Source organism: Salvia hispanica, chromosome 4 (genome assembly GCF_029641045.1).
Source record: "Salvia hispanica isolate PSC_SH4W2 chromosome 4, Shi_PSC_v1, whole genome shotgun sequence".
Classification (NCBI taxonomy): domain Eukaryota; kingdom Viridiplantae; phylum Streptophyta; class Magnoliopsida; order Lamiales; family Lamiaceae; genus Salvia; species Salvia hispanica.
The window spans coordinates 13,933,172-13,945,998 of NC_142695.1; the positions used below are offsets into that span (position 1 = coordinate 13,933,172).

The 12,827-nt window shown below is 35.3% G+C and overlaps 3 protein-coding genes across 3 annotated transcripts; 2 read left to right on the forward strand and 1 right to left on the reverse strand.

The window, feature by feature from the left end:
- Positions 1-454: 454 nt before the first annotated feature.
- On the forward strand, positions 455-2,400 carry LOC148927292 (putative WRKY transcription factor 26). The gene is made up of 5 exons (XM_089057398.1): positions 455-705; positions 802-936; positions 1,276-1,676; positions 1,779-1,934; positions 2,035-2,400. Exons 1-5 carry the CDS (start codon positions 532-534, stop codon positions 2,288-2,290), a joined length of 1,122 nt encoding a protein of 373 aa, XP_088913524.1. The 5' UTR covers positions 455-531; the 3' UTR covers positions 2,291-2,400.
- Positions 1,236-3,207, reverse strand: LOC148927293 (CASP-like protein 4B4). The gene is made up of 3 exons (XM_089057399.1): positions 2,975-3,207; positions 2,776-2,911; positions 1,236-2,699 (listed from the first exon to the last, which is right to left on the reverse strand). The coding sequence occupies exons 1-3, from the start codon at positions 3,205-3,207 to the stop codon at positions 2,505-2,507; spliced, it is 564 nt and encodes a 187-aa protein (XP_088913525.1). The 3' UTR covers positions 1,236-2,504.
- A 710-nt stretch (positions 3,208-3,917) lies between these two features.
- Positions 3,918-4,588, forward strand: LOC148927294 (uncharacterized protein At5g48480-like). Its single transcript, XM_089056548.1, has 2 exons — positions 3,918-3,937; positions 4,231-4,588. The coding sequence occupies exons 1-2, from the start codon at positions 3,918-3,920 to the stop codon at positions 4,586-4,588; spliced, it is 378 nt and encodes a 125-aa protein (XP_088912674.1).
- The last annotated feature ends 8,239 nt before the right edge of the window (positions 4,589-12,827 follow it).

Here is a 12,827-nt window from a genome sequence, read left to right on the forward strand (position 1 = left end):
GATTGATCTACTCCTAAAATTAAGAACTTATTGATGGTAGATTGCCAATTGTCATTTTAATACACTCTATCATAATCTCTCTAATAACTGATATGTATACATAATAAAATAAGATAAATTTAAACTAGGTGACACTAATAAGGAATTCAATTTTATTAGATTAGACAAAAGATTTGTATATGAACTCCATATTTAGAGCGTGTGATCTCCATTTACAAATGATAGAAGTTAGTATAAAACATGAACGTGAATAACTTAAAAAAGATAGAGCATAGAATTTAGCTACGATGCAATCCTACGTGGCGTCCTCCCAAGCATTCAGCCGCCGGGAGCCGGTCAAAGTCAAACCCACAAGCTTTGACCAAGCCCCCAATTTCCACAGTCAAACCTCTCAGCTCCTTCCCAGAAGAAACCATCTCCTTGCACTTTTCTTCCCTATTTATATATATTTTCTCTCCTTCCAAATTTATTCAAACCAACAACACAAACTTCCTTATCCATCAATTGAATTGATTCAATTCTCTGTATCTCATGGCATCCTTAAACACAGCTTATAACTACAGTCCAACATCCCAATACATGAATTCTTCTTTCACCGACATGCTCACATCAAACAAAGACTATTCATTCCCACCTGCTCTGTCTCCTCCCCCTCTCTCCCCTTCCTTTTTCCTCGACTCTCCTGCCCTTTTCGGATCATCTAATGTAAGTTGTTTATCTATGTAATATCATTTATATATATATGTCGCCCCTCTTAATTTAATTTAATTTAATTTACTTGGATTTAATTGATTTCTGTAGGCTCTCCCATCTCCGACCACCGGAGCCTTCGCCGCCTTATTCGCCAAGGACGAGGCAACCCCGTTTTCCGATTTCTCCTTCCAATCTCATACCCAAGCGCCACTTTCCGATTCCTCCTCAGTCATCCCTTCAAGGGTAAACACAATTATTTACCTACTATTCAATTGCGATTTAATGCTTAATTGACATTACTTTTTTTTCATCATTAATAATTAATTCACCTTTTTACTTTAATTATTTTTGTTACGTCCTCATATTTCACTAACTTTTCAAATCTCATATTTCACTAACTTTTCAAACTCAAGTTTTACTAATAGACTATATATATTATTCATTAATTTTTTCAATTCACTTTTTACTATATTTCTTAAAATACAAACATAGTCAAGTAAATTCAATCAATTATAAATTGAAGATTATTTTTTTGGGACGTATGAAGTAATAGTATTAATTAGAAATTTGAATGTTGAGCAGGATTCATTGAAAAGGCAGAGAGAAGATGAAATTGCAAAAGTTGAAGAAGTTCCAAGGATAGAGCAGGGGAAATCCGATGACGGATACAACTGGAGAAAATACGGACAGAAACAAGTTAAGGGAAGCGAGAATCCTCGTAGCTATTACAAGTGCACATTCGCAAACTGCCCCACCAAGAAGAAAGTGGAGAGGAATTTGGATGGATACATCACTGAGATTGTTTACAAGGGGAGCCACAACCACTCCAAGCCCCAATCAACCAGAAGGTCATCATCTTCCACCCACAACTACAACTACAACTACAACAACGTCGCCACAGAGAGCACCACCACCGACAACGACAACTCTTCCATCTCTGACGACATCGAGCAAGCCTCGTCCATCAATGACGCCAAGAGATGGTCAGCATATACTATTTCATTTATTAGACTTATATACTGATTTCAGTTTTCTCTTACAATTTTTGTTTCATTTACTAACAAAAATGTTTTTTTTTTGTTCAGGAAAGCAGACGATGAGAATGACAGTGGTTGTGGGAATAAAGCCGTTCGAGAGCCCCGAGTAGTAGTGCAGACAACTAGTGAAATCGACATTCTTGATGACGGCTACAGGTGGAGGAAATATGGGCAGAAAGTGGTGAAGGGCAACCCCAATCCTAGGTATGAAAACTAAACAAACATATATATCTATCTATCTATCTAGTTTAAAATTCAAAACTGAAAAAATCTTAAATAAAGCCCTATAATTATATTATTGCAGGAGTTACTACAAGTGCACCTCCAACGGGTGTCCGGTGAGGAAACACGTGGAGCGTGCATTCCACGACAAGAGGGCCGTGATCACCACATACGAAGGGAAGCACAACCACGAGGTCCCTGCAGCACGTGGAAGCAACTGCTATGCAACTAGCAGGCCTCAACCACAAGTAATGAGGCCCCCCGCACCCACAACTTACAACAATCCCATGTCCCTAACTAAAGACGAGCCCTCCTTTTTCGACTTGTTTCTAGATTGAACAAATCACACGCCATTTGCGTTGTAAATGTAACGTGTAAGCCTAGCCCTGTAATAGCTTTAGCTCATATTTTTTCATTTATTTCAACTACTACTTGATCCTTTTTTTTATACTCCAGTTTTCACCAAATAATCCAAATACAACAACAATTCATTCTTAGTCATATTTGGATTGAAAAAGGAAAAGAGAAGAGAGAAATGCAGTATGAAGATATTCATATGTTTGATGAATGCTGACAGAGGTTGTATCCAGAAATGAGAGAGGAAACGACGAAACAGAGAAAGGCGAAAAAGGCCATGCTTATTGCAGCCGCGGAGGCATCGGTGAAAACGTTGTCTGAACCTTGCCTCATTCTGTTAGTCAAAGGTATTGCAGCAGAAGCTGCAGATATCAACAAGTATGCACCAATCTGCAGCAATAACCCTCCTCTAGTTTAAGCTCTCTAAAATAACAAAAAAAGAAAAATAAATTAAGGCGAAACAAACCTGATCGCAGCCATAATCAATGGCAGCTGAATTCGGCCATGGAAATAGAATTTTATTTGTTCCAAGTTTGTGGATTTGGCGCCACGACTGGAGAGATGCATACGAGGTCGACAGAATGGCTACTACCAGCACATACCTGCAGATATATTTTTAGGATAGAGTTTAGAATGGAATGATACAATAGTATAAGGATGATGACCTGTATTCTTCGTAATGGTAAAAATCTTTCCAGTCGCCATGAATGTTGGTGGCCATGATGATGAGGGTCAAGAAAGAGAAGATGAAGCCAAACACACGCGAGGCTAACGAGCATTGTTGGAGAAGATCTTGTGTCTTCCACCTCTCCACGATCACATTCACGGACACTCCGCCACTCTCCAAATCAGTGGCCGGCTGTTTAGTGACATTCTCTAGTGTGGGCTCGTTTCCCATCTTTGATTGTTGTTGTTATTCATTACAACACTCAGTCTAATCATTTTATATTCTTCTCTCTCTCAATCCGATAATTGCTTCGGACAAAATGGGAGTTTGTGGCCATGCGAGATTCATGTTTTAGATCAACGCTTCTTCAGATCTTTTTCATTTATGTTCTGCTTTTTTCTTCTTCGCTTTGCCAAAAATTGGTATTCACTTTTTTTTTTTTTGTAAGGAACTATTTGATCACGATTCACATCCCATATGTACCTAGGGTACTGATAAAATGCAAACTTATATATTATACAAACTTAAAACTCCTCAACAATACTTTAACAATGTTTCAATACAATATCAACACAATGTAAAATTTCAAGATTTTAATGTCAACACAATATCAACACATCATCAATCATTGACTACAGTTGAAATTCTGTTGACATTATCCTGTTGATGATTTTATGTGATCTGTTGACATTTTTCCAATGGTCTAGATCATAGTTTTGAGTTTGTAGAATACTTAAAATTTTCATTAGATCACATTCCTATGTACATATATCTCTATCTACGGATGTTATCAATTATTAAGTATCTTAAATTACTAACTACAATTAATTAAGGGCTAACTACTTTTAAAATCATGAACTTTTTAAGAATTCCGGTTTTTCCCATGAACTTTAAAAAGTTCGTGTAATGTCACGAACTTTATAATCGGTTGTCGTTTTCCCATGTCGGGTTTTCCGGCAGTGTAGGTCACCACGTGGACTATTTTTATGATGTGGCAATGACATGGAAAATTATTATTATTTTTATTTTACTTCCCCAATCTAACTTAACCTAATTTCTAACTTAAATTCATGAGATTACACCTTAAATTCAATTTTGATCCCAAATTGCAAGCCATAGGGTTTAGATTTTAATCCCAATTCCGATTGAATCTTTTATTTTTCCAAGATTGCTTCGAATTTAGTCAATTTTTGGCAATTGCAATTCCCAAATGTTTACATTTTTGTTTCGATTTCAATTTTGATTTGGTGGTAGAGGTGATTCAACTGTGCACGAGCAAAATGATTCGAAGAGGAAGGCGGAGCTGGAGCTTCCTCTCATTTGCTCTGCTGAGCTAAAGATCAGATCCTTCGTTTTTGTTGTTTCCGACCTAACCGACGATTCATCTTCTCCTGTGAAATCTTCCGTAAGCGGCCTCGTTTTCTGCCTGGAAACTGAATCCGTTCAATCTGCTGTGGCCAAGGGTGTGGTCGCCGGTGCTGTTTCCGAAGACGAAGTGATCGAGTGTGAAGGCACTTGCTGCGGCGGGGTCATGTGCAAGGTGAAGGACCCATATTGCAACCTCCGGCTAATCTGCTCACCTGCAAATAAATGCGGCGACATGGCAGCTTAGCCATCTCTTCCAGAACGTGTCAAGCTGGCTCTTAAACTTGTTTACCTTTCTCTATCTGAATTCCCAGTTGACTCGGTTTCACTCGCTTTTGTAATGAGGTTTGAGAGTTTTGTAGAGCAGTGATATCCGACACGATTTGGGAGAAGGAAAGTTGCAATTGAAGAAAAGGAAACTGACGCCGGCGACGACGTGGATGGCAAATTACCGTTGCTGCAGCATTTTAACGTTTTAAAACGACGTCGTTTTACATATTTTCGACAGTTGCCACATAAGATTTCAGGCGTGCCCTGTCAGCAATATATCTGCCGGAAAAACCCCGGGTCAGGTCGAATGGGAAAATCGCAACGCCCAGTAAAGTTCGTGACATTACACGAACTTTTTAAAGTTCATGGGAAAAACCGGAATTCTTGAAAAGATCGTGATTTTAAAAGCAGTTACCCCATTACTTAAAGATCATTGGGTTTTTAATGATATAGTGGTGTATAATTTGCCATGTGTAAATTCATTTTATTAATATTATTTAAATTTAAAAAGATAAGAATATGTACCAAATTTAAGGTTTTTGATCAAAAGGTCAATGATAAGTCGTATTCTAAGATTTGGTTACTGGTCAGTATGTCGTGAAATGCATGTATTATCTGCAAAACAGTTGCTCAAGTGTGCAGGATTAAAGGATCCAAGATTCAGGTGACGCAAGTGAAAAGGGCGCTGGAAGGGTGCAATACTGACCAGGATGCATGCCAGAGAAAAGACTCGAGATGGAGAAGAAGGATAGCTGGGATGATCATTACCAAGGGCAGAAAAGTCAAAATATGAAGGAAGTCTACCCTAAAAGCAAGGGTAAGCCTCCCTATAAAAGAAGCCACTTGGAGAGAGAGAAGGAGTTCGCCTTTAGAGTCCAGCCACCACACTTAGTTAGAATTCTCTCTAGAAGATCAGTTCCTTCAGCATTATCCAATCTCTCGTTCCTCGCCACAGCCATGGTCACTTGACGTCCAAGAGTCTGCCGGAGAAGTCATCTGTCCGCCGTTCCAGCCAGTTATCGTAGTAGTGTAGCAGCATCATCGCCCGGAGTGGCAAAACAATCGTTACTTTGCTTTCTAGTTTAATCTTTACTTGCTTTCATCGTTGGTTTGTTGCAAACACTCATCGTTGTTGCCTTTTGAAGTACTTTGTTATTTTCCAACATTTACGTTATGAAGTTTCTATTTCGCATGTCGCTTTAGTTCGAGTTTGCTTCATTCTGCCTAGGGAAGTTAGATCTAGTTATTGCTTTTAATTTCTGAGCGCTTTCTTATCTGGAGTTGTTGATTTGAAGTTGCAGTTATATTTAGTCAAATTTCTGTGCATGAGTTTCTTTTCTACGCCGTGATTACCACCTTGCATGTCAGTCAGTAGAAGTAAAGTTGCAGTTTCACCGTTTAATTTAAGTTTAAGCATTTTAATCGATGGATCTTGAGTTTGAATTTATGAATCTGAAGTTTAGTTATGGTGTTTGTGTTCATATGATTTTTGTCAATACTTGGTGAAGAAGAAAACGTCAAAATCAACTTTAGTTGGACCACTTTTACTTTTAAGTTACTTTTGCTTTTGTTCCCTACTTTTCAGTTGTACTATCCAGACCTGTCAGAGAGCCCCCAGCCACCAGATATACCCTTGTTGTCTAATTTTCCTCTTTTAGTAACTGTCTACTTTCCATATGTCTCTGAGACACCTTGTCCCTACTTTCACGAACACCACCACATGCCTGTTATTTTCACGCCTACTAGTCAGTAGAGTGCCATCTTTATTTCTTGTCTAGGTAAAATCTCAACCCAAGCGTGGTAGCTAACCAAAAACACCCAGGAAAGTCACCACAGTTATCAAAACGTGTCCATCCTCGTGGGATTCGACCCTTACCTCCATTATACTAATCAGTAGAAGTGGGTTGAGGAAACTTGTTTGAAGCTAGGTCCCGGTTGTCGTACCAACGACTCAGCTGGGTCGGGAATCTCTTCCTGATCAGTTGGATACACTCCAAATTACATACGTAAAACTAGGGAAAGAACCTGGAAACCCTTCAGTCAATATAATGTATTCAAAATATCAATACGATGCCTTGAATATGTCAATCCAATTTCGAATTGACATTTTATATGTATTATGTTGACATATTATAATAGATATATTGACAATTAGTTTTCATGAAAAATACGAAAAATTCAAGATTTTTTTTTCAAATTTTGTTATCGAAACATATGCAAGTGAGACCTCATTAGAATCCTTATAAAATTATTTTTTAATTTGATATATATTGTGTGAAAAAATAATTTAAATTAAGAAAGTTATATGAATTTAAAATTGTTAAATATTTTTAAAAAATTAGTTATAACTAATTTATTGTTAATTGACATATAATATACTCTAATTGACATTTTTTTCACTATATTATACTCGAAATTGAAATTTCGAATGATCATGACTGTTGATTTAAAAATCTAATGTTTATCATTTAGTTGTAATTTTGGTGAGAATCGGCTGAAATCGAGTGCGGGTACTAATTTTGACATCCCTAAGAGGGAATATAACTTAAGGAAGTAGTCCCTTCGTCCCAACTAAATTGAATCGTATTTCTTTTTGCGATGTTCCCAACTAAGTTGAGTCATTTCCTCTTTTGACAAAAAACAAAACATCCAATCACTCTTATTTTATTCTTTTATCTGTCCTATTTTATTCCTTTCTTTCACTTTTCAACACAATTTCTTAATCTTCGTGGTCCAAAGTTGTGACGCAACTTAATTGGGACGGGGGGAATAATAAATTTATAGTGGGCTTATTTACCGACTCGAATATGCAAATTCTTAAAAAGTTAATGATAGTACTTTTATTGTCCATATGAATATTCTTATTTTTATAAAAAAAATTCTTTTAAATTAAGTCGACACTCTATTGTTTATTACCATCGATAGAAGAGAGATTTCATTATTTTAACATAAAATCTTAAATTTTGTGTATATTGAAAAATAGGAAAAGAAAGAGATATACTCCCTCCGTCCCAAGATAAGTGACCACAAACTTTTCGACACGCGATTTAAGGAAATGGAGTTTTGTTAGTAAAGTGCAAAGTGAATAAAGTAAGAGAGTTAATAAAGTAGAGAGAAAAAGTAAGAGAGTAGAATACCAAAAAAGGAAATGAGTCACTTATCTTGGGACATCCCAAAAAGGAATATGAGTCACTTATCTTGGAACGGAGGGAATATAAATGAACCACCCTAATGAAAACGGAAGAATATCACATGAGAAGAAATCATGTGAGGAAGAAGACCATGTTAGTGTTAGGATTGGTATACTGAAAAGCATATTTCGAGCATGTTGCACGGATAGAATTGCTTGTATACAATAATTTTTACAATCCACTTTTAACCCAAAGCGAGAAGAAGTAATTTTATCGCATGATGTTTGCTTGTGCATTTATAAGATGTTTCTCAAACATTTAAATGTATAAGAAGCAAACAAGTCTAATTTTTCTACATAGTAGACTGGTCGTGAACGACGTTCACAGAAGGTGACACAGTCGGTTCTTTGTAGAAGAGAAATAGAATTTCACAACCTAGATAGGCTTTGGCTACCTATCGTGAAAGGTTGCAGTGTCAGTCCACATGTTTCCTTACCTTAGGAAATAAACGACACTGGTGTGGTATAGCACTGGAGGATCTAACAGTTGAGATAAGTCTTTCTTGCTATTTACTGAAAAACGAGGTCTCGGTATTGTTATTTCTTAATCATTGTTGATATAACATTGAGCATACGATATTGATTATGCATTACTTTGATTTATCAAATGGTGCGGGATTTTCGCAATCCAAGTATCCTGATATCTTGGGTAGTGGTGATCAATGTCTCGAGGTGCTAGTATTGTTATTGCAATGAATCGTGTGCTGGGTGAGTCCAGTTTGATAATATCCTCAAGAGGTGTTCGGAAAAGGTTTTATTATTCAGAAACCCGACCGGTTGGAATTTATTCCAGAATAATAAATAAAGATTTTGAACTAGACAACTCTTGGAAAAAGATATTAATTAATTAAAGTCAAATAGCAGACTTAAATTGATTAACGGATATTTATATCTTTAACACAGGAAATAATAAATTAAAGAGGTAAAAGCCCGGATTACTCGTAATTTGGGATTGGACGGACAGTTAATATTAATATACTATAGTGGATGATAATAATATTCTGTTTGGACTTGTATTAAATTGGGGCTCAATTTAATTAGTAAAAGTCCAACAGGTTTGGCCCAAGTCCAACCTCCATGGATCCCTAATCTGCCCCATCATAACTCAATATAAAAGGAGATTAGAAAGGAGAATTAAATTTTTTTTACACATAAATTTTCGTGCTCCCCTCTGGGAGTGGACGAAAAGTCAGTTTTCTCAAAAACTGATATTATGTCTTCTTTCTATTCAAGCCCTTTTCGATTCTGACAAGCTTTGCCCACCCAAAGGTCATTATCTGAGTTCGGGATACAAATTAGAAGATTCGTGGTCGAGTACGAAGATTTTCATGTGGAGAAGGAGCAAACAATCGTCGATTCTTTGGAGAATCAGATCGGTAACCCTAATTTGTAGAATATCATGAATTAGGGTTTTGATTCCTTATTTGTGAATTATATGTGTTCTAGCATGCAATTGATTGTTTAACATGTGGTTAATTGATCCCATAATCTGTCAAATAGATCCATATGTATGATTTATTTGTGAATGCATGACTTCCGCTGTGCAAGGGGGCACCAATCCCCAGCAGTTAGTGAGAAAGAAGAGAATACGAGCGACAAGAGGTGAATATGAGTTCATCCGAATTTTCTTTATAAAACCATTAGGGCCATGTTTGGTTGACGGGAAAGTAAAGTTGGAAAGGAAAATGATTCCCGGAAAAATGAATCCCGGGAATATGATTCCTAATAACTTTACTTTCCAGTGTTTGGAAAATATCAAGATTTAAAATTTTATATTTGATTTAAACACCAAACTAAAAGTAGGGTACTTATTATTTTTTATATTATTTTTTATTTATAAAAAAAATAATAATACAATTTGTTTTGACAAATTATTAATTACAAATGATAATAATTATATTATTATATTTATTATTATGATGATAGTTTAAATATGGATCATCCATCATAATATATAATAATATAATTGTCTTTATAGTTACATGGAGTATTATAATTATAAATTAGGGTTTTGATTCCTTATTTGTGAATTATATGTGTTCTAGCATGCAATTGATTGTTTAACATGTGATTAATTGATCCCATAATCTGTCAAATAGATCCATATGTATGATTTATTTTGTGAATGCATGACTTCAGCAATTGGTATCAGAGCCAAAAAATTGGCTCTGATTATGTGGATTAATTTCATGTTATTGGAATTGCTTGAATGCATGATTTTATTCGCTTTGCGTTGTTGTTGTTTATTTTAAATTGAATGAACATCGAACGACGAAGATCGGCGAATGTATGCGCTGCGAAATTTGGTGAGAATATGCTTTGTTTTCTCTTTCCATTTATTTCCCCAGTTATTAATCATTATTGGGGAATTCGCACCGCATGATGATATTCAATTTGTCGTGTTTGTACGTGAGAATGGAATTGGCATTGGTTGAATCTATTTGCGACGTGGGAGTTGCAATGGTGATTCGCGGTGGTGAGGAGATGCAGCGGCAGTCCGTTGCGGCAGCAGCGGCGACCGGTGAGAAGGCTGCCCAAGCTGGGTTGTCTCGACGGCGCAGCAGTAGCAACGGTGATGACGCTATAGCAGCGCAGACAGCTGCAGAGACAACGACGTCGCAACAGTAACGTCGACGCAGCAGCGACGAAGGCGATCAGACAGCAACACAACAGCTGCGACTGCAGACGTGAACAGCATTGCGGACTGCAACGGGAGCCTCTCGTTGGCTGATCTCACGACTTGGGCTGCGCAAACTGACCCAGGCGGATGAGAAGGTCCGATCAGCTTCCTTCAGCGGAGAATTTCGAGTGGGAGCCCGTTGGTGGCGTTTCCCAGGCTCGTGCAGCGACGCAGCATTCAAAAATTAGTTAGGGTTTCCCAAGCCCTAGGAATTAATTTTGAATATTTTTCAAGATATAATTTAGAATAAGATTTGACATATCTTAAATCTTGGATTAGTTGGAATTCATCCTTATTTTATGGATTTGGATGGATTAAATTCTATCTAGACAAATCCTAGATAAATTCGGATGATAATAATTAATTTTTTTTTATTTTGTCTTATGGATTTATATAGATTAATTCTACGTAAATAAATCCTAGATAGACTAGATAAATAATTAGTTAAGTTTGGATTTTATCCTTATTTTATGGATTTAGATATATTAAATTATATCTAGACAAATCCTAGATAAATTTGTATAATAATTAATTTTATTGTCTTATGGATTTATATAGATTTAATTCTATGTGAATAAATCCTAGATAGACTAAGATAAATATTAATTATGTTTATCCATATCTTATAGATATGGATAGATTTATATCTATCTAGAATATATCTTAGTAGATTTGGATAGTTAAAATCCATATTTATCTTTTTTCTTGTGGATATTTATAGAATTAATTCTATTTAGAAAATATCCTAGTTGAATTAGATAATTAAGTTTATCTCTATCTTATAGATATTGATAGATTTACATCTATCCAGAATATATCTTAGAAGATTTAGATAATTATTAATCAATATCTTATAGTTATCTTTTGGATTTAAGATAGATTTATTTCTATCTAGATAAATCCTAGTTGAATTAATTAATATTAATTCTATATTATCCTATTTTTATGGATATAAATAGATTTATTTCTATTTAGTAAATATCCCAGATAAATATGGATAAATATAATACAAGATAATCCATATCTAATTGGATTTTGATAAAATTAATTTTATCTAGATAAATCCTAATAGATTTGATATATTCTAGGTTCTTATTCTAAATAATTTAAGATTTCTTTAAATCTTGGAAAGATTGGTTTTATCTTCATCTTATGGATTTGGAGAAATTTGTTTTCATCCTGAAATATCCTGGTATGATTTAGATAATGATAATCCAAATTCAGTTTTATCTTGAAATTTAGGATTTGATTTATTCCTATAAAATCTAGAATAATCCTAAGAGGATTTAGATAGATTCTAATCTATCCAGATAAATCCTAATTAATTTGGATAACCATTATCCAAGATCTTATCAAATCTGAAATTCCTATTTTGGATAAGATAAGGGATTACTTATTTAAGTATATCTCCCTAGATTTATTAAATAATTTCAATAATTATCCAGTGTGATAATTACCATGAAGTAAATGGATTTATCTATTTATTTGGTGATTATCTATTATAAGTGGATTAATCTGTCTTATCTGCTTATGTGATAATTATGCAAAAACCATGTTCAAAATAACTAAGCGATAATTACAATAGTGCGTTGTATATGGTCTCCATAAATTGGTCTATATATGAAGCAGTTTCTAATATTATCGCGACCCACCTTAGTGGGAGCAATAATCCTTCGAAATAGCAAGTTCATAAGATTAAACTTCTTAATAGTAAATTGTTTAAACTAGAAGCATGTTTCTAATATTATCGCGACCCACCCTAGTGGGAGCCATAATCCTGTGAAATTGCAAGTTCATATGTTTAAACATATTTATGAGATAGCTATGGAATTTTGTTAGTGGCGTACGACCTTCCCTAGAAGGAGTATCAAAACAGAAATGAAATTCCTAGATGCAAATATTTATGGTAAAAGCTTAGGCAATATTTGGCGGCCATGCCACCTTAGTGGTCTCTGGACTATTCGTCGGTATTGTGACCAAGAAATTGTTGGAATCCGAATTTGTATGACCTCCCTAGAGGCGTACTTATTTTGGTTTTGGCAGTTGCGAGATACATAAATTGTTTTGTGGTTGTTTGCAATTATGTATCAAGCATAGTATGTGATAAATAGTTTTATTTCTTCACAGCCAAATTCTTAATAATGTCTGCGAACCTTAAAGAAATCTAACCCGAAGGCCAATATTATGTAGACTTGGAAATGTAAATGGATAAGATTCTCATTGCTGAAAACTTAAAGTTTGTATTCACCAATTCATGTCCTCCATTTCCTTGACAAAATTCTATAAAGAAAGTTCAAGAATGCATTTTATGCATGTACTTGACAAGTTCTTTGAGATAGAAGGTCA